This window comes from Orbicella franksi, chromosome 5 (assembly GCF_964199315.1).
Source record: "Orbicella franksi chromosome 5, jaOrbFran1.1, whole genome shotgun sequence".
Taxonomy (NCBI): domain Eukaryota; kingdom Metazoa; phylum Cnidaria; class Anthozoa; order Scleractinia; family Merulinidae; genus Orbicella; species Orbicella franksi.
Window position 1 is genome coordinate 6,062,097 of NC_138149.1, and position 22,793 is coordinate 6,084,889.

General features: G+C 39.7%; 2 protein-coding genes across 2 annotated transcripts in view; both read right to left on the minus strand.

Annotated features, from left to right (window-relative positions):
• Positions 1-9,059: 9,059 nt before the first annotated feature.
• On the minus strand, positions 9,060-13,174 carry LOC145486907 (uncharacterized). Its single transcript, XM_081465618.1, has 2 exons — positions 12,481-13,174; positions 9,060-11,865 (listed from the first exon to the last, which is right to left on the minus strand). Exons 1-2 carry the CDS (start codon positions 12,636-12,638, stop codon positions 11,571-11,573), a joined length of 453 nt encoding a protein of 150 aa, XP_081321744.1. The 5' UTR covers positions 12,639-13,174; the 3' UTR covers positions 9,060-11,570.
• A 447-nt stretch (positions 13,175-13,621) lies between these two features.
• LOC145486961 (protocadherin-like protein) overlaps positions 13,622-22,793 on the minus strand; it is a 34,837-nt gene continuing 25,665 nt past the window's right edge. The window contains exons 15-19 of the mRNA XM_081465665.1: positions 20,384-20,556; positions 19,298-19,413; positions 17,409-17,706; positions 16,438-16,800; positions 13,622-15,997 (exon numbers count right to left, since the gene is read on the minus strand). Of these exons, the coding sequence (XP_081321791.1) occupies positions 15,215-15,997; positions 16,438-16,800; positions 17,409-17,706; positions 19,298-19,413; positions 20,384-20,556 (1,733 nt within the window). The 3' untranslated portion in view covers positions 13,622-15,214. The remainder of the gene's footprint in view (positions 15,998-16,437; positions 16,801-17,408; positions 17,707-19,297; positions 19,414-20,383; positions 20,557-22,793) is intronic.

The window sequence follows — 22,793 nt, forward strand, 5'->3', positions numbered from 1 at the left end:
AACTTTGACAGCGGCTTCAAACCGCGAAACTTTGCCAAAAATCATGTGCGAAGGTTTCACGCTGGATCAGTGTTTTTCTTTCATGAATTATTTCAAATTTCCATGTCGTCTCAGTTTTTCTTTTATCTAATTGTATTACTTTTATTTGTTAAATATTATTATTTACCTTTTTAAACGCAAACCATCCTTTAGTAGCTTGAAGGCAAAAAAAGGTTCCCACGTCAGGATTGGAACCGACCTTCGATTAGACTCCGATTCCCTGACTTACACCACGGCGCCAACCTGCGATTATAAAGTCATCACGAGAAAAAAAGCTCTTTTTGAGTTATGTTACCATATGTATCGATGCTAACCTCGATAGAGTGTAAGCTCGAAGTCCAAAATAACAACTCGTCAAGTATGTAAAAAAATATCCATGAATAATTCTGCACTGTCATGTAGGCTTTCCCTTAAATTCTGACCTCTGTAGATGATGAGCTCAAAGTCCAAAGAAAAACTCGTCAAGCATGTAAAAATATGCATGAATAGATAACATGACCAGTGAAACAAGTCATTTAGTATGTACATTGAGTGGTTTCACGCAGAAAACGCAGCTCGACCTTTCCTTCGTTCACAACGTCCTTGGGATATTTCAGTTGATGTTAAGAAACCAATTAATGATAAAATCCCAGATGATCTAACCAAGACAATGGCTTTATATTCACTAGTCTCCAAGTTAAAGACTATTTGGTGTATAGCCAAGGTGGTTGCATAATTCGATCCATGCATCAATATAGTGAGGTTTCCGTATTTTCAGAGCAAATTGTTGCATCTTATGCGACAATAAGATTCTCAGGCCCGTATCTCTGAACCCATGTGATAGGCAGCGAACGACACTGAACAATTTTAAAAATAACATTAGACAAAGAGACCTTAATGTTTTCATTGAGGGCACGTGCACAAAGTGCGTTATCTGCACTACTTGATGAATTTATATAATATAGTCTTAAATACCTTTATCATGATTGCAAATAGATAATAAGCTTTACGTTGTACGTTCTTAACTTAAGATAATTTTAACATGTGTGTACAAATCTAAATCTCTTATTCATTTATCTATCTACTTATTTTCTTGTTATTATTGTTATTATTATTATTACTATTATTATTATTATTATTATTATTATTATTATTATTACCATGTCACGGATTAGGGCAAGTGTCTTTTGCGCTGCTGAGATCAGCATTACTTTGCTTAAGAGGCTCGCGAGCTTCTAGGAGAGTCCACTTAGAACTGTTAGACATTGACTTAGATATTAAAAAAGGACATGCAAACGCTATTTCTGGGGAACTCTTGCCAAAGCCAGGAATACTTAGCCAAGAAGTGTCTGTAATTTTTTTTGTAGTTGACACTATTTATGCTTAATAATAACAAGCTGCGAGAGTACACTTCTGCAGTGTACTAATTTTAGTGGTTTGAAATGGGACATCGACAGCGTAGCTCGTGGAAAACTATGAACTTCGAGGAACAGATAATGTCCAAACAAATATCTGAGCATATTTTCGTGCAAAATGGAGGCTATTGAGTTTATTATCCTTCAAATCTTTTTCGCAACACGCGTAGTGTTGAAAATTGGGGAATATTCTCGGATATTCCCCAGTTTTAGTTGGGGAATGTTCGGTCACGTGACGTGTTTAGACCAATCGCGCGCGCGAAAATATTTGATGGATTATAAGCTCAAATATTTGTCCTTAGACATTGTCTGTTCCTCAAAGCTCACAGTTTTCTTCGTGCTGCGGTCTCGGAAAACTGTTCGCTTCTCGGAACAGGTAATGTCCGCGAACAAGTATCCGAGCATCTGTCCGCACCAATTCTTAATATATCCAACCCGCGCTCGTGGAATAATTGTTAAATATACCGTGATGGCTAAGCCAGTCTTGAATTGCATTATCCATTAATCCAGTTTTTGATAATAAGAGATATATGGATTTTGAATGACAGCTAAATGTTATCAGTCATTTATTATACGCAGGGGGCATACAACCGGCATTTGAACGTCTCCTCCATCTTTATATACTGCAGCTATCGAAATACATTGGAGCGGAGTGGTCCGTCTTTACCTCACTAACCTGAACCACGAGTCGCAGTTGAGTTAAATAGCTTACCAGGGTAATGGTCCAAGACATGGCAGTTTTCACTTTAACTATTTAACCTCCCAGCTGTGATAGGTGCGCTTGCAGAATTCTTCCAATAAAACTTACCGATTCTACGAGTTAAAGAATTAATGAGGTCGTATCCCAAAGATCTTACTACTAACCAGGAGCCATAATCGGGGACGGAGACCGTAAGCGCGCGCCATTTCAAGTATTGGGGTTGTCCCCATGATATGGGACAATAATTCTATTTTTAGAACAAATTGCGCCATCACCCGCGGCACACGCGCGTGCATGCTGCGAGGATTTTTGCGGATGTCGCGCGGGGGAAATGGCGTCCGAAATTCCCGAAATGTTTCATGTTTTTGCCCCACAACTCAACGCGTTTACGTCTGGTGGAGTTTTGCTTAAGTATTTTCGTCGTAAGCTGCTCCAGTTTGAGTAAAGTAAGACAGTGTCGAATTTAGGTATGTTCCGTTGTAAGCTTATATATATCGCTGACCAAGTTGTGTTCCGACCGGCTCATGCTTCTTTTACATGAGCTGTACATTACTCCACTTTAAATTTCACATATGTTGAAGATTAACAGCTTTTCCATTACACAGCAAAAAACTAGCTGGATATATTTAGATATAGCAGAGCTTCAGGACTTCGTAGTTTCATAGCTCCTCTTGCCACACGCTTGTTAGTCTATAGCGACCGAAAAGTAAAACAACATAATTGCTAGTTTGAGTTTCGCTTGAATTGTAAGCAACGCTTGATGTTTCATCGAGGCTTAATAACTTTACGTCCGTAGATACTGCTCAGTTTTATTCGTGTAAAAATCCAGTAAATTCTCTGTTGTCGATGAATGAGAGCGCCCGCCGATGCGTGTTTTGTACAGTCAGTAAACAAGACAAATTGTACTTCCGCCGCACTTTCGTGTGAACAGCGGCGTGCATCGAACTCAAACAATAGCTCTATAGTTTTTAAATATGTTTAAGATTGATAAATGTTTGAGAACATATTAAAAGCTAAGCTGAAAATATGTGAATAAAGCAGAAACAATCAGCAAAGCTACGATGACGCTTTCTTTAATCAACTTGGAATAACGATTTCGATTTTGTTGATCGAGTTATGAAAACGCCATGTCTATTTTCATTTTCGCAGTGTAAAACTTCACTATGCTTATGTTGAAGAAACACACATGATGTTAGTAGCCTTTTTTGCATTCGTGAAATTTGTTGCAGCATCTCAACACAAAAGATAACGAAAGAAATCTTTGTCAAGATTTGTTGACAATTGAAAACACCGACTCGGACTTGAAAGTGCACGAGCTGCACTATGCAAATGAGCTAATTGTACGCGTCAGACTTTCCTTTCAAAAACCTTTGCAAACTCACCAAACAAGCAGAGACAATAAGAAACCATGAAAACAGGTTTTGGTTATGATTAAAAATTGTCTGAGAAACTCACAAATTAACTCGATACCAGAGTTGAGAGTTTTCTTGCTATATTCTTAAGCATACGCGTGAGCTTACAACTAGCGTGAGCAGATCTTATTATTCATTCCCAGCGCGAGATTGAAGTCTTGTTTTCGACCCTGAAAAACCCACCTTTTCCGTTAGCTCAGAGCATTAAACTACATATAAGCGTCCTGGTTCGTATTCCCTGCCTTATTCCCTGCCATCGCTGTGAAAAATACGCAAGAGAATCTCTAACTCTCACCATTTGATCACGCAACGTGACAACATCCACGCGAGAGCCCCTGACATGTGCGTGAATCCGCGCGGATATATGACGTCAGGATGGCGCAATTTGTTCTAAAAATAGAAAAATTGTCCCATATCATAGGTGCGCGCGAATCCCGAGACTTACGGTCTCCGTCCCCGATTATGGCTCCTGTACTAACTTATAATTTACACGGCACGAAAAATTGGATTTACTCTAAATTTGATCCTGATCAAAGTCGAAGTCAAATATGATCATAGCTTTGATCCAAACTTTGACGCGCGTCAAATGTGTGTCAAAAATGTCATGGCTTTGCCGATACATTTGATCCATGACAAAGAGGAGGGCAAATGTGATCTTAACTTTGACTCCACCTTTGACACGCGTAAAAGGGGGAGTCAAATATCTTATGGATTTGCCATACATTTGATCCCTGCCAAAGGCGAGGTCAAACATGTCAATAACTTTGACTACAGTTTTGACGTGCGTTAAAGGCGTTCAAAGACACCACGGCTTTGCATACCTTTGATCTCTTATGTCAAAGGCGTTCAAAGGCGGCATGGCTTTGTACAACTTTGATGCTACGTCATGTCATGTCAAAGGCGAGGTCAAATATGGCCATATCTTGCGACTCCGCTTTTAACGCCCTAATAACCTGCGTTTTCGTATTTTTTTTTCTGTTTTAACGATAAAATGAAAGCTTGCTTTTTTGCCAATGTGTATTTTTTTAATAAAAAAGTTTTCACTTGACCTGGAGGTGGCACAAGGAAACAACTCGAAAACAGCGGGAAAACGCGGCTGCCAGAGGCTTCCCGCATTTTCTGGCCAATCAGAATAAAGGGAATAAAGGTCAAGGAAGTCGGCTGTGAGGAAAGCAGACATTTTTCTTCATTTAGCTTCATTATGGCGGCTTTGGTGAAATTTTCGTTGTGTTTTGGACCAGGAAAAGGTAAGTCTTTGAATTTCGTTCATTTTTTTTCAATGTTCAGAGAATAACGGAGTTGAAAAAGTAAATTAAACGCAGCAATGGCTACATAAAGAGCTGTGAATTGCGTATATTTATGGCAAGACAGATCCTCGGCAGCGAAAACAATTTGGTCGAAGATTAATTGCACTTGACTGAATCACAGTTGATCGGCAAAGCTCTTCGTTAAGAAAGACCAAACTTTATTTTCAATTCACATATACTTATTTACAAAAGTTGACAAACAATTTTTTTTTCTCACTCAGTCAAGTCTTGTGCATTAAATTGAAGTGTCTGTCATAGCATAGATTTTAGCGTGATCAGTGCTTGAAATAAACGTAACTTAAGAATTAAGCTTAAACTTAACTCTATTTACGTATAAATTGTTGTGCACAATGCCTCTGGTAATTTCTGAGCTTAAACAATTCCCTTGAAAGAAAGCTCATGTCAATATAAAGGAAATCTGCATTGAAGGAAAAACTCAGTCGCGGCCATGCATGACAGTCCATCACGACCTGACTTAATTTTCATATTCATTATGCCATTAAAAGAGTTGTTGACTCTGAAAATTTAATCTATGGATAAGTTTCTGCTTTTGTCTCTAGTTACCATTCTATTGAAAAAAAGCTCTGTTTGTTGCCACAGTTGAAATTATGATGATATTTGTTCATTAATGTTGATAAATGACTTCACTGGGTTGAATTTAACAAATTGCATGTGGTTTAGTGTGGTCTGTACTCTTATCGACAATGATATGCATCATCACAGTGGTCAAAATGTTGTGGAGTAAAAACATGTTTTGATATTTGTTGTATCAGGCTTGTGGATCAATCATTTGGAACTCCACTATCTCCTGCCCAACCCCCCCCCCCCCCCACCCCGAACCTGCCAGGCATTTGACATTTTGAACTGTCTCCAGGGCTAAGAATGGTGTCATACCAGGTGATCAAATGCACCTACCCTGTGACATTTGCAAAACTGAGTAATAGAAATGTAGATTGAGTGTCAACCGAGGTGTCGATGGAGTGTTGATTGAAAAGCGATCGGGTGTTGATAGAGTGTCAATTTAGAGGATCGATCAAGGGTATCGATCGACACTCAACCACGGATGCCTTTAGTACATGTAATCCAGCTTATCTTTAGTAGGTGAAATTGTTACAATGTTTGATAAAAAATCAAACTTGCCATTAGTTGCAAATTAAAAAGCTGACCCCATAATAATATTATTACGTGACCTCTCTGGACAATACCAGTAGTTTTAGAGTTTCATGTCTTGGTCTTTTGAGCAGTAGACAATTAAATGCCAATAAATATGTGACCAGTGGAAATTTGCTGATGAAGGTTGTTTTATCCTTCAGCTAGCCACTCTAGAAGAACTGAAGAAATTAATAATAAATTCTGGGAGAGGATACAATATACAACTCTGTAGTTCATAGTCAACTCAGATGCAGTTAAATCATGCAATACTCCAAAGTGTGCAAACATCAGAACATTTTGGTAAGTAAAAGGCTGGAATATTCATTTGTTATTTCTATATTTTGTAGCATAGACCATCTTATAATTTCTTCAGCCACAACTTTTAACATCTTTTTCCAGCAAAGAAAGGATATAAATAGATTTTGAAAACCTGGCTATAGCTTATTAATATTATTTTAATTGATCATTTTTATTACAGTCTCACTCTGTAAAAAAAAAGTTGTTTCTTTTTGGTTCATTTAAGGGCAAGTGAGGAAATGTTGTCTTTCTTAAGGGACAAATACATCAACTGGCTCACCTGGATGAAAATTAAGTAATTAAAATGTTATTGAAAACATGCAAGGGGTGGGAATCTTTTTGGTAAATGAATCAAAGTTGCAGAATGTTGCAAACCAGTCTCAGGAAATGTTGGTTTTTGACTGGTAAAAGCTGAGTTTTGAATCTAAATTTTGAGTGGTTGTCTGCAATATCGACTGTTTTGGTTTGGCCATCAGGTTTCCAAACCAAATTTTTCCAAGCAAAATTAATAATATGGTTAATTCATAACTATTGATGGGATCAGTAGAGAATTTAAGGCGTAGAGGATTTGATAATAACTTAGTAAAAGTAAATTGACAAAGACATTTATTTGCTTTTAGTCAATTGAAAATTTTGTTGGCAAATTTGACTGGATAATGATGATAAATGAGATGCGGCTGCACTGGGAATCATAGTGGTTGTATTCATCATCTTGGACTGGATTTTTGTTTCAATGAATGAGCCATGCGATTCCATGCAGGCATGTCTCATGTTAAATTATTTAATTTCAGGAAGTTTTTTCAGTGGAAAAAAGTGTACAAGTAGTTGCTAACTGTTTACTAATCAAATGTGCAATTATTTTGATATGTTTATATGCTCCTTTTCACATATGATCTACAATGAAAATAAGGAAAAAGATTACACTACTGAACATGAAGAGATCTGTGGAAATTACACAGGAACAGCAATATTCCCAAAGGTGTGTGTATTCCTCATTTCTTGTCACAGTTTATGTCAGATTTGTTGATTTTTAGATTGCTATTCTGCAACCATAAAAGATCTTTGTTGTAAGAGGTCTGTAAGATGTCTTTAAGAGACAGGCAGACAGATGGACTGGTAAACTGGCTCTAGGCTTTTTGTTTATTTGTGCCAAGCTGTACACTTTTAAAATGACCCCAAGTCTTTGTTCTCTTATGAAATTCTAGCTGGGGATAACCCTTGTTCAGCTGGTGAAATTAGCTTGTTAAACTGGCTCTTAATGACATACCTGTGTGACCAAATCTCTGGGTAGAGTGGAGAGAAATACACAAAAAGGCTACTATTGACAGAAGCACAAACTATTCGGAGGAGGAGTAATGATCTGATTGGTCACGTTTTATTAATGTGATATTAGCAAAAACTATAGGCAAACTTTAAGGAATAGAATGCCAAGATTCACCCTTAATATTCATTTCCAACGTTTTTGTCTGTTTGCTTCTGTTTAGACAAATGCGGACAAGCAGTGGTCGACAGGATGGACTTATCCAGTGAAGATGCATTGATTAATTTCGTCAACGCCTTAGACTTTGTCAAAATGTGTCTTCCCTAGAAATCATGGGGATTTAGTTGGCATTGACCCCCAACAAGGCAGTTTAACCACTTTGATGAGCAAGAAGTGGAAAACACTGTATTCCATTCCACTTATAATGCAAGAATGAGCAAGTGCAAGAAGCAGAAAAGGAGAACTGTCAAAACATAAGGAGTTCCATGCAACGGACTGTACGTGCCATCTGGAAAGGACGCTTATACACTAGTTGACTTTTGTGCGAAGTTTGCTATATCTTTCCTGAAATTTTGCGGTTGTCTTCCCTATTGTCTAGTCTGGTCTAGTAAATTTAAGGAACTGAGAATTTAGCCATAGTACTTCAATGTTAGATAAATGCACTTTGTACCATGGAAGATTTGTTGACTGTTGTTTTCACGATAGACAGAACAATGTTTTCCTTATGATCAGTCTCATTACGTGTAGTTTGAAACCAAGCCTGTAACGTGGCTTTTTGAAACCTGAAGCCCAAAACATTTATGTAAGGTACTTGAAGGTATTTACTCTTGATAAAAACGGAGAAAAAATTGAAACTGAGATGAAATTGAACATATTTATTTTCTTAAAATTAGGCGCAATGACCTTTCCAGGCCGCTTTCCCGTTAACATTTGTCAATAGTTTGGTACAAAATAACCTTATTAAAGCTGATATATTCTTCAAAACTTGTCAGACATAAATCAAGAGTACGGATCTAATTGCATCTTTCGTATGCGGAGCTACAAAGCTAGTGTAGCAAGCAGAAAAAAGCGTATACGATGTGGATCGCGCGAAACGTGATCAACGGTCGCGCAGCGCGAAAGAGGAGCGCGAGCGAGAAGTTCGGGCGAGACGCGCAGAGTACCTTTGACAAACCTTTGGCCTGCGTCACAGGCATCTTCGACCACGTCTTTAGCAAACCTTTGACTCGAATCGCAGACAAATTTGATTACACTTTTGACCCGCCTTTGACAGTGTGCAAAGGCGTATCAAAGGATCACCTTTAACCCTAAAAACACAGGCGTTCAAAGGTGAGTAAAAACGGCCTTTCACGCCTTTGATTTGGTGGTAAAGGTTTATTCACAGATGATCTTTGATTCGCGTCACAGATCGTCAAAAGCGTGCAAAGGCGACCTTTACAGAACCTTTAACAACACATTTGACGCGCGGTAAAGGCGATTTTTCGTGCCGTGTTACTCTCTAGAAGTCAACACCTCATGCACATCGAAGCACAAAGCGTTTATAACATTCCCCATCAGACTGCAGCCACACAACATATCAAACGCATCCCCCAATCTATGATCACTCCTAGACATAACATTATTTATATTGTAACTGTTATTATCCAAGGATTGTCGCGTGTAATATTGAACTATGAATCAATGTCAGTAGTCAATGTTACACGCTACATTCCTCAGATCAGTGATCCTGTCGTAAAACGCAGTACTTTCCCAAACGTGCCTTATTTACTTAACAGAATCAACTTTCCCCTCATAGGAATCGAGAGAAAATAATCTGATATACTTGTTTAAGTACAATTCTAACCAAATTTCCTTCAAATAACAATTTTCAATTACAAATCTCTACTTATTGGATAGTATTAAACTTCATACTTTGGCAAAATCGCGCGCGGGTTGAATTGTTGTGTTCTGTTTGGAATCAGGCCCCGCTGGACAAAAACATGGCGGCCCTACATTTTATCACAATACCATGCGAACCTTACACAGTTCATAGAGTACAAGGAAAGCCATATTTTTGCAGTATTTGTCCCTGTTCTTACGACATGGTGTATGCTGGATTTGAGAATATGGGAACTTTTCCGTAAGTTTTTGTGAGCGTTGTGTAAGTTTTCGTGTGCTAAGAACTATGGGTAAATGTACCAGTCGCCATCTTTTTTCTTACAGTGGACTGGAAGCTGTTTACACGCGTTCCTCAGTTCAGCGAACTATTCAATTTTGTTCTAATGTTAGTTTCCTTTCTCTAGCACTCTTGGGGCCAGTGTTGAACTATTCTGCAATATTTCAAACACTTCCTCTAATACACCGGAGAAACGAGAAAACGTCAAATTAATGGCCGAAGGTGTGCAATAGTTCAGCCAATCAGATTGCAGCTTTTGCATTGGTATACCTGTAGAATTGTACTAAAATGCCTGATAGCGTGGCGCACTTTCTCGTCCCTCGGTTTTATATGCGCATTTTCAGTCCGGTCTGAAATTCTAGCTGTAAATGTTATTTCTTTAAAAATAACTGACAGAGTCCGACTTGGCGCGAAGAAAACGAATAAGAGTTTCCTAACGCGACACTGTAACTATCAGATACCTACTTGTAACCACTGCCTCTGTCTTGGTGTACTGTTAAATGTTTAGAACTGAAAAATGTAAAGCATCCAAAAAGGAGATTTAATTTTCAGATAACTCCGGACAAAGTAGACACAGATGACTGTACTGAGTTTAGTTGAAGAAAAATGTCGACATCGTCCAAGCGGTTTACGCGAAATTTATTTGGCAAAAGCTTCTTGTCTGTCTGTACATGCATACATGTTACATCGAAGATAACTGTTTAACCAGTTCTATCTGTTACAAAAAGACTTGAGACCCTAGTTTGGCTTTATCTATGCAGAGAACTTTGATTTCCCTGGTAAAAAATTCTTATTTTCTGAAGAGTTTCTAAACAATATTGCAATCACTGTGACTATTGCTATGCACTCGGCGACGTACAGCGAAATTGAAATATTTAACAAAGGCATGCTTCTACACAATGTTAACATCGTCAATGGCCAAACTCTATCTAGAAGAATGACGATGTCGTCTAATGCAGTAAAAACCAAGCGAAGCATTTATAAAATTCTAATCGTACATTGATGTCATCCAGATTTTACAAGCTGTGCTATTTCTGTGTATTACAAGTTAACTCCACGCTAAGAGTTCTCCGTCTCCTTGTGCGCCACAAAGGGCTAGACCAAGGCGGCTGGATCTGTTTTAGGTTGGGCCTGAGATAACCTCGCATCCTGAGTCTTCGTTCATCTTGACCTGCGGACGGAAAACGAGCGACCCTGGAAACATCCGAATTGAAGTCCGAAAATGTAGGACTTCCGGTTGAATTTCGCATGACTAGATGACAAAAACACGCGGTTCAATCGAGACGCTGGTGTTTTATTTTCACTCATTTCCATTGTTTTTAAAATTAACCTATCAAAATCGAGTCTGTAACTGGACTCTCGAGAGTCGCTCGTATTCGTTAAAGAACGAAGACTCGAGGAATGAGATTGGAGCCTGAGGCGAGGCAGCATACTGGTCAAACAATACAACCAGAATGATGTCACGTGTATAGCGTAAGCAATTTCCCAGTTCAGGGAAAAAGTTTTCATTGATCTACAACGAACTCATAAAATCAGTGTTTATCGATAACAAAATTGACGCTGCCTTTTAGTTAGCCTGTCTCCTGATCGTTCCTGATCGCTTTGCTCTTCGCCGCTCACGCGCGTGACTCAAAGGTGAGCCTGCTCGCAGATCACCTTTTAGTAAGCCGGTAGATCGAGAAAATTCGATTCGACATTAAGGATTTGATTAAAGAAATTGTAAGTTAGTCTCGACAATACAATCGTGTGCCTTACCTACTGTTGGTATGTGCTAATCAATAAAATATATTTGTCATTTTCAGTGTTTGCGTTGCGTCATTTTCTTGTCAAACTAAACCGTTTGATTTTAGAAATCATTGGCGGGTGAGTGTTATAAACCGTCTGTTCCAATTATCTTCATCCTGTCTGTCCCAGTCCCCGTCGTCTCCACTCCCTATCTCGCTCAGGTCATCCACGTCCGAGTCCATTCCTTCGTCTTCGAACGAGCGCACCTCGTCACGAGACAACGACAGATTGCTGTCGGCGTGCCTCACATGGTTCACGATCGTCGTGTGTAAGTATGACGTCACCACGGTCGTTGAACCGTGGAAGCCTGGATTGCTTGTTCCCACCTGACTGTGGCTCCCGCTCCCTGAGGTGACGTGATGTCTACAAGAAAAACGAGTTCATTTTTTTACAGTGAGCAATCATCTCCACACCCGCCATGTTGATTCCTCACAGCTTATAGGATACTTTACAAAGTAATTGTCGTGTAACAGAAATTAAATGAAATGTTTAATTTACGTAACTGGTGACTTGTAAAAGAAAGAAAGGAGAGAGGAAAAAAGAAGGGGCTTCGGGGACAAACGATGCTGTAAGGAAAGATCTTTTAGATGGAGCATTTGTACGATTGCACTTTTAGTGATGGAGGTTTATATCTAAGCGACCTTTTCTCATGCGAGTTATGTCTGTTTCGCATCGCGTTCCCGAATCGAAAGTGGTTAAATACATTAAAAGGGCTCAGTCACGTTTGCGCACATTGAAAAGTTTAGCCTCAATTTTTGAAATTCGTCGTTTGTAATCCGTGTTAATCTTCTCCATCCTTAGCCATCCTTGTTCCTTTATGGTTTATCATTATGTCTTCGGTGTTTTTCCATCTTATTAAACTGTTATTTTCAGGTTTTCTAGCATTTAAAGGTAATTTTGTATGTGGCCAAAATAACTCAAAATACCGTGACTGACCTCCTTTACGAACGCTTTACGTTTTTCAAAAGAGTTACTTACGTGTGGGTCATCAAATGCGTGAGATCAAACTGGTGATTGTCAGTTCCACGGACACCCGGGTCCTTGTAGGACCTAATATTGGCGTGTTCATGGCCGTGCTCTAGATCCACTGCTCCCACTATCCTTTCGGTGTACATATACTTCATCAGATGACGCATATCGTAGTCGCTGTTGTCCGCTTCCCCAGCTCCCTGATCAGAATACGATCTGACGGTACCGTGCCCAGATGGTGCCACTGCGGCCTTGGCAGGCCCTGTCGCCGCATCCACAGCGTCTGCCTTGCCCCTTTTGCAATTCCGACAGAGCAGATACAGCGCCAGCAGAATCAGGAGGATGAGTAGGATCAGAAGAAAAGCAAGAATGGCGGGCCAGTTCCATTTTTGCTTCGGTACGTCATCGGCTGAAGCAATGAAAAATAATTAATAATGCAAAAAAATAATGCTACGAGGAAGCAGCTTGGCCGAGTGATTAGGGCGCCGAACTTGAAATGCGGAGGTCGCGGGTTCAAGTCCCTCGTGACCACTTAGCTGGAGCTGTTTCGCGGTGAACCCTAGCTCAATTCCTCGGTTATGCTTGTAAATAGCCAACTAGTTTGCCTCCCGCCAGTTGGTATTTTTAAACCTATTAGCGTTGATTTGAAATATATGTTTCTTTCAGTTTAAGTTGCATGCCTTTGAACAAGCTAGATGTACCTTAGCTCGTTTACCACTATAAACAACAAAATTTGAACATTTGAACATAATTGACCCTCTAGTTGTCTCAAAAACTATTCATCTGTTATCTTCTGTAACTGATACTGATACTATCCTTGTAAAGGAATCTCTTTCAATGAATCCGTATCTCTTAATCTCTGATGCATTTGTTTGGCATTTAACATTTTGAAACCTGCAGGGCGTGGTCAATGCCCCATGGTGGGACCCTGTTGAGCTAGACTACTACTGAAATCCTCACATAAGAGTTTTCCTGCAAATGATGCACAAATGGTACAGCCATGCACAGGAACAAACAAATGTGATAATTTCCAAAGCATCTCCTCTAAGTTATTACATATGAAGACATGATTGGTCTTTCATGTATTCACTTGCAAGTTATTGGAGTTATTGTTAACATAGAATTCTTTTTCCCAGACGTATATCAAAAGCCATAAGTTTATGATTTCCAACAATGTTCTCTTATTATCAGGTAACGGGTATTCAAATTATTTTCAAACTCATGGGTTCTCTTTAAGTCGCCTCATACCTTTATGAACAGACTCAAAAGATACAAACATTTACTGCACTTTCAGCCTTTTCGCAGCCTGTTTACATCCGCCCCTACCCTAAAAAAAATCTGGTAAATGTGCACAGGCTATATTTTCGTAAACTGGGGTCAAATTAATCGTAACGAGAGTTTTAGCGATACCGTTTGTGCCACTCGTGTAGCTCGTGCGTGCAATTCGTTCGTTCGCACGTTTTCGAGCAGGTTTACTCGTTCATTCGTTCATCCGTATATTCGCATGTTGATAGACCATACTCGTATTCTCGGTATTAGACTGGAACTAGCCTGTAATGGAGACTCATGCGAGCAATGTTATTAAAAAGAGATGAATGTCATTTGCATTTGAAATGATTCTCCGCATTAGCCTCGGTTGCACGCTAGTTCCAGTCCAATACCGAGAATACGAATGTGGCGTATTCGTTGGCTCACTGGTTTGTTCTTTTGTTAGTTGTTTTGTTGCTTCGTTAGTTCGCTAGCTCGCAGGTTCGTTCTTTATTTCTCTTCTCCGTTTGTTCGTTCGTTTGTTTGTTTGCCCGGCTGCCCTTCCGTCCGTTTGTTCATTGTTTTGTTCGCCCGTCCGTCCCTTCACTCGTTCACTCAATGGTTCCTTTGCAAGTCTTTCGATTGTCCTCTGCTAGTTCGTCCGTGCCTCCGTGCATCCGTGTTTACCTGCTTCCGTCAATTCGTTCATCGGTTTTTACCTGCGTTCTAGCCTTCGTTTAGAATATTAGAAATACTCACGTGGGGCGGCTCCCTTGATCGGAATTTTTTCATCCTTTTCGCATCGAAGTCCACCCCAAGTTCCAACACACTTGCATACGTTAACAAGTGGTGTAGTGACATTGACCACACAGCTTCCATTGTTAGCACAGTCTCCTTTTCCACACGGACATCCAAACACGACATTCTGACGCTGGACCTTTACTGGGCTTTTTTCCTGATCAAGATCCATGCCATTGAGTCGATTTTGTGGGATACAGCCTGGAATTAAAAAGACAAATAAAAATAAATTACAATGTTTGTAGAGGAAGCCACATCAGCCCTAGCTGGTTTTCATGCAGGTCTTCTATCCTGGTAGAATTGGAATTTGGAGATGTTGGTTATTGCAGAGGGAGTAAAACCGCAGAACCCAGAGAAATACCTTCGGAGCAGGGCGAGAACCAACAACAAACTCAACCTACATATGACACCGGGCCACATTGGTGGAAGGTGAGTGCTCTCACCACCGCGCAATCCCCACTCCCCAAAAATTAAGACTTTCTATGATAAGTACTCAACGGCAAAATGATCTTCGAAACTATGAAAATTTTTGAATATGACTGAGCAAATATCTTCATGTGTCTGCTCATAAATTTAACTCTGTTTCAATCTCTTCTGCTTGTCGCGAGGATCAGTTTTCTTTTTTTTACTTTTAATGTAACGAGATTCAGCGAACACTCCTCACTGGTTAGTTGAAATTTTGACTTACTAGAAGGCCCTAAAATGCCCTGAAGTGTAGAAAAGAATACATCTCACCTGCATAAGATTCATCCACACCTTCTTCAGTTTGGTTTTTCTCTCCTGCGGTCGTTTGTTTCAACTCTATTTTTGAACCGTAGTTGCCTACGGAACTGATTTTCCCGCCACTGACCACGGCGTTCGTGCCAATAGCAGCCGCGTTCCCAGCGCCGGCTGCTCCCTTTGCATTTTGCTGGTTTCTTCGCTGTAAGACCTGCTGAACGCTTTGATGACTTGTGTTGCTAAGGCGTACCTCGGTCACACTAACTCCCGCGCTTCCAATGACAATTTTCTGGGAACTTGAATTATAAACGGATCGAATGGTATGCTTCAGATACTGGCGAATGAGAGTTGCGTTTTTGAGCTTCGTAACGGAAACATCGCCTTTGTTGTTGATCGTTATCAAACTCACTCCGGACAAAGAACCCACGAACGAAGAAAACGTTGAGATAAGGCTCCCGTTTGCCGTTTGCACGATTGCTTTACCATTGCTTTTCACGATCGCCTGCAGCACCTTTAGAGCTGTTAGCTTTCTCAGTCCTCCAGAAAACAAAGCTCCACCGCCATTATCTATCAGATGATTGCTGCCACCTGTGCTACCCTGCACTTTACCCGCATAATCGACCTGTAATGTGGCAGTGTTACCCATCCGTTCCACCTTGACTATGTGGGGTTTGTTATCGGTGATGTTTACATCAGGAAGCGAAAGTATTTTCGTCCTGCCCGCCAATCTGATCACGCAACGCAGTATTTGTTTGAATATCTGGAAGAGAAATCAAAAGCATGCATGTGGATTTCTGTAACTTTTGATTAATCGCGCGTCACCGATTTACTTTGGATGACAGATGCCCGGACTTGATTATCCAAGAGGTGGGAAATTATAAGTCCTTGCATGGGGTCATGTATTACTTCGTACAAACCAGCATAAAAAATTAAAACATAAATTTGCGATTGGACGGTTTCATAGTAGATTGAAAGGGCCAGACTGTAATGAAACTAATAAAATTCTCTCTGAAGTAGGAACTTTCGTTTCTAATGAAGTGTTGTTAAGTTTGATTTTACAAGACATATTTGACATCAGACTCCCTTTGAAAGTCCTTAAAATCCTGATTCTTGCCAATCCAAATTGTATAATTTTCTTTTCCAATACTGGGATAATATCATATTTCACTGTTTAAATTAATTGGTGTAACTTACGCCAACCCTGACGAATTCCGTTCCAAATCTGTTGGTGATCAGGAATAGAAGACTGTCATTGACGGAAGGTTTGGCTGTGACCTTGAGCGCGATTAGAGTAAAGTATTTACTTGTTATTGGTTTAGGCGGTTCTGCAATTTCACGTCTTCTTCTCGACGAAGTCGATGAAGACGAAGACGAAGACGAAGACGAAGACGAAGACGAAGACGAGGACGAGGACGAGGACGAGGACGATGATGACGATGACGATGATGACGATGACGATGATGATGATGATGACGATGATGATGACGATGATGATGTTGATGACGTCAACGATGTGTCCTCGTACTGAGAGTAGCTATTTTCTAAATAGAAATTTCCAATCGCCTCTGTATGAAGTTAAGCAAAAGAAACACTTTGAATTAGTGGCTACACAGGAAGGCAACATGGCAGATGTTGTCAGGAAGAGAGCATAGTAAATGTTAGTAAAAAGACAAAGTATCTGTTAATGTCCTCACGGTTATTTCGTTAAAATGTGTTTCATAAGTTGTCAACAATGATTTCTGTTTTTTTTAAAAATTAAATTCTGGTTTCTCATTTTATTGAATGCAGCTCGTTTATCGTCAGTAAATTTTCAGCCTTTGAAGGAGCCGCAATATCTTATTCTTGGACAAGAAAATTTTCTCTCACTGTACTTCTCTCAAAAGATTAGAGAAGCTAACAAAATGGTAAGTAGATTTAAATTAGGTTTTCATTTACCCGGCGTCGACGTCGTGATTGCGTCATTTAAAAACAAAGAAGTGGTGCACACAGCTACAGTGGTCGCTCACGATATTGCAGACTTTGAAAGCAATTACATACTCCTTCAGCGAAGCGGTTAGGATAAACAATACATGATCTGCTCAACAACGGTTCTAGGCGTGAACGTATATACGGTGCAAGCAATATTACGTGGTACATCGTGCACAGTGTTGTATAGTGTGTCTGGGTCTCTACTGCGCATGCTTACTTGTCGCACAATTTGTGCCGGAGAATCCAACATCACAAACACAAACACTTGCTTTCTTCAAGTACGGCTCGCAGTACCCTTTGTTGTTACAATTCGGACAGCGCGCTTTTGTGCAGCCCTCGGGAGAATTTACAACCTTCAGTGGATCTTTGAGATCGTACATAAGCTTGTTGTTTGAAATCTTTCGTATGCAGCCAGTGAAGCCCGTGTAGTTAAGTTCCGGATACTTAATTTGTGGATTCTCGACACCTCCGATCTGTAGTGGCCAGAGACTGTTCAGGTAACTGCAGGAAAAACATTAATGCGTCGAATTCAATCATGAAAATTTAGCGGTATCTTTCTCTCTAACTGTATTCAGACACAAACTATGGGAAAAGAAAAAATTCTCTGAAAGGAGTAGAATCCATGGCCCTTCTCACACTTCTCTGACTCTGTACGCGCTGAGCTTCAGGACACTAGTGGCAACCTGGGATATACAGCCGCACAAGGTTTATCTAGCCGTCACGAGTCTTCTCTCGCTCAGAGTTTTAGCGTCTTACCAATGTGCGGGAGGCCGTCATCCTACTCACGCCAAGGAGAAAACTTTGTATCATGCTCGCGACGCAGCTGTCCTTTTCGTAAACGTTCGATGCCATTTTCGCCGCACTTATAAATTTTTTTACTACCAACGAATTTTTCTCTACTAAATTAAAGAAAAAAGAAAATTTGTAAGTAAGCACTCAGTATCGAACACGGAACCTCTGTTGCCTAACATCCCTCTTTTACCACTACACTACCAGGTTGACCCGCCAAGTCTCCGCAAATTTAACTGTAAAACGTGACTTTCTTAAATATTAATGACAGATTTGTCCCAACCATCAAATAAAAGCTAACCGCAAGCAAACCAGTGTGAATATGAACAATTAAGCATTTGGTGAGTGCCTTTTGCTCTATCAACAAATTTTACAGTTTTCAGTTTCTACCTTGTCCAAGCCTTCCCTTGTCAATGAGGGCCAATGAGGCAAGCTACGAACGTTAACACTTTTAAGCGTTTAGTTAAGTCTCATTTGTTCTCTAAGGCCTTTTGTTAAGATTTTATTGTAAGTCCAATCCTCGAATATATTATAGGATTTTAGGTCTTAAATTTCAGGATGCGTTGGTAGTTTTAATTCTCAATTTGCAATTTGTAAGAATTTATCTAATTGTAATGCGCTTTTGACTATTTTTATAGAAAAAGCGCAGATAAGTAATAAATGTTTATTGTTGTTGTTGTAAACTAAAGCAGATATGGCATCGTCCATTCTGAAAGGCTTGCATTGGTTACCAATGATGGGAAATGGCATCGACCGTTTGCGAAACAGAAATCAGCGCTCGCGACAAACGAAATACAATTACTAACCACCGTGGGGCCGAACTTATAATTCATCACCATTGTATTTATCACATCGAATATCTTTCATGTTGTTAGTTTCTTATACATATACTTTAAGCTGCACCTTAAATTTAAGGGACCGTCCCCAATACGCTGGAGGAATTTAAAAAAAGCAACATCCTCGGTCATTTTGGATTTGTGTTTGAGGAAAACTCGGGAAGCGATATCACATGATTATCGGGACGACATCGTTTTCGAAAAGCTCCGGTTTCAAAATGTTTTCTGTCTCACGACAACGAGAAGCCGGCGTTTTCAAATTCCTCCGGTTTGAAGAGCGTTTTTGAATAGCACCGTTTTCATGGCAGGTTAGTGTGAACGGTAGGCCTAACCAAAAGAAAATAAAAGCTACGTTCTTAAATTCCTCTGGTGTGGTGTGAACTTTGCCTCAAATTTGTTATAAAATGACAGTGATGTGTATGGTGAATTTAGAACGGATCACTGGCTGGACTGTAATAGATACTTACTAGCTTGTTCCTCTGATGTTTCCTGAAATCTTGCACTCGCTTTCATCTTCCACCAGCTCATCACCTAGTTGTATCATGCGTGCGTTCCTGCAGTAGTCAACTGTTACCGTAATAGTCTGTAAAACAAAAAAACGTTTAGTTACGATTCTGGGACGAAGTTTTCCCTTTCACAGTAGTTGGATCCTCTTGTATTAGGACCATAATGCTAGTTTAAACGGACCCGTTATCAATCTACAATCCATGCCTTTTCTTAGGATACATGACCTCCTAATGGGCCACGTTCGATATACCAATATTCTAACATGGATCCGAGGCTTTCGGGTCAAAATTGGAAATTTTTCAAGTTTCTTTTGTCTCACAATTCCCAAAAGAGACTTGGAAACAAAGGAAACACCACCAAATGTAGAAGTTTGTCCTGAAAGCCTCGTGACCATGGCAGAATATTGATATATCGAACGTGGCCTGTTGAAACAAGGCGTTTAATACGGGTTTCCTCTAGAGACTTAAACTTTGAAATATATATCAGTACACGTACCGTTTATATATGTGTGTACTTCTTATAAGAATCATTTATAACAGTCATTTGTGATCACGTTGCTTGGTTAACCAATCAGAAGCAAAACCTACACCAAATCGTGGCTTTGCTTAGACGCGTTTCCCCGCGCTTGGCACAAAAAGCGGAGGCTGCGTGGCCTAGTGATCAAAGCGCTGGATTTGTAATCCGGAGGTCCCGGGTTCAAATTCTCTTCCCTGCCACTAGATGGATTTGTGTTAGGTGGTCCCGAATTCAGGTCGTCTTCGTCTTGAAAATAGCCAATTGGTTAGCCTCCGACCAGTTTTAAACAACAACTTGTTCTTTTTAAACAAGTTTTAATTCTATTTACACTTTTTGTTTCTTCATTTTCAGTGTCCCTAATTGCCACAGCGGTGCTGAAGTGATTTATTTTATGCCGTTATTTGAAATATTTTGTTAGCTTCTAGTTCTGACTTGTTTATTGAGTTATGTACGATTGTAGTGAGTTAGAAGATGATGAGGTCGATGTCACGACACGTCACGACCACGGAAATTAAAGTGTATGTTAATACCTTCAGCTCCTGGCGCACTTCGACGTGATGCCAGTCACCATCATCCAGTCGAGGGCCACGTGCAACTGTTAATGTCAAAGGCTGGTCTCCTAATGATATGACGACACGGATGAATCCACCATACAGGACAATGGCCATGAAATCACGCGAGTCACCAAGGCCCACTGTACAAAGGTTTTAAATGAAAAAAAAATAACAGCTCCGTCACATTTTTCCTTCAAATACAACTTCAAGCACAATTGACCACAGTTTCTTTTCAAACTACATAAATCATCAGCAGGGGTGTGATAAAAGTCAACAAATTGTAAATTACGAGATAAGATGAGGAGTGAGACAGCTTATCTACACACCGTCCTTATTCTTAAGGTATCCCTCTCAAACTATTTTTAGATTTCTCCGGATTTTAGAAATTCCAGGGGAGTCTAGATCAGCCAATCCTGTGACGCGGAGTTTGCTCGCGTGAACAGCCCAATTTGATTCTCCACGAAAACATCCGCCCAACGCGCGCGGTAACATTATCCGCGGAAGAATTGGGTACCACTCCTAAAAATAACTTGAGGGCATTACCTTGGGAATAAGGTCCATATGGGATATTAAGTCTTTTGTCCTTAATCTTTGCTTGTAAATAATCAGTGACATTGTCGAATGCAGCGAACCGGAGAATATGTCAAGTTGCACTGAGGGCAACCAGTATTTTTAGGAGGATCTCATCAAAAAGGCGTGTGTTGATGTAATCACCCCATTTTATGGATTAAGTGCCACGCGCACGCTGGGGTTGACATTGACGCAATCAACTACGTTACCAAGTACACGACTGAAATGAAAGCAAAATTTTCCTACTGTGACCAAATCAAGTTTAATGAACCTGTACTTAAACCAGGAACACCAGAATAGCAGCATATTGCTAAGCACTAACTGTTAACGGATTCCAGCTGAAAAACTAGCTGTTATCTGTCGAAAATTATACCGAAATCCAACTGTAACCATGTACCTGCAGATGGCGTACGTAGTGCGCGCACAAAATAAGTATGAGATAGACAAATGATTTACTTACTGGGGAGGTGACAAGAACAAATGTAACGGGCACCGTAAAAGTTTTCAAAAAAGATCAATAACTTTAAAAAACACGTGGTCACCCCTTCATTTTATGTTATGAAATGGAAGTGGCAAGCCTATTCAACACATGATTAGTTTCTGGTTGTGAGCAAAAGGTATTTAGACTGTATTTTAGCTGAACTAGAGGAATGCTGTCAGAGGCACTAACAGCACTGTTGCAACGATTTTGTTATTAAAAACATATCAAAAATGGTTTTTATGTTACCATTTACCATGCAGTTTTAAGATCTTTATATATTTGTTTGCTTTTTTTTGTATGTAAAGGCGAATTCTAGGGAAATCTGTGAAGAAATATCATTTTCCCATTTTTTTCAGAAAAATGCTGACGTCAGCATTTTTGTTGAACTTCAAGGCTAATTATCTCGAAAAAATGCGTGGCTACCCCATTTTCTCTGTGGATTCCAATAGCCCTTGCAAAAATCTACTTTTTCCGCGTGGTCCTAACCTGGCGCAAAAACCTATGTATTTAGTAGGCACCGTCCTTAAGACAATAATGTCCTGTGCCTCTCGTTTGCCCGCCCGCTCACGTGCACCCACTAACTAACCCACATCTTGTTTTTGCACCGTGAATCTTGTCATGTTAGCGAATTTTACCTAATGCATATGTGAAATGTGATGTAACAGTTGTTTCAGTGGTAGGCCAGTAGTATTCTATCTAAAACTTTTGACTTGAGGCGGGGGTACAAACGAAAACACACCATTTTTTCATGGCTAAGATTTAATTCCAAACCGTGGCAAAGTATACATTTTTAGAAAAGTTTAAGACCAAAGATTAAGAAAAAAAATATTTTGTACCCTAAAACTGTATTGTGATCTGACACCATCTGATTAAATCTGTCACCTGCTGAGGAATGCTAAGGCTTACTTGAGAAAAGATAACTCCCACAAGAATTGATCAAAATGAATAATTTTTACATTTTTTTTTAAAAAAAGACAAATAGTTTACTGTTTTAAGCATAGAAAGTTTTGAATAGTTAAAAGCACATGAAATGGTGACCAGTGAAATCTGATACAGAAAATCCAGCATAGACCAACATACGTTTCAATGCATAACTTCGACAAAATATACTGGATGGAAAAAAGTTCTATGCTTAAAACACAAAACTTACTGAGAACAACAAATACTGAAAATGAGCTCAATTGGACGAATCCTTCCCAAAAAATCTTTTCTCAAAGACAAAAGTAATTCTTTTTGAAAAAAACGAGCTTTGAACTCAAAGTGGCAGAAATGTTTCTGAAAATAAAACTGTAAATTACGATTCAAATTCCGGAAAAACAAAAATTCGATCTTCTA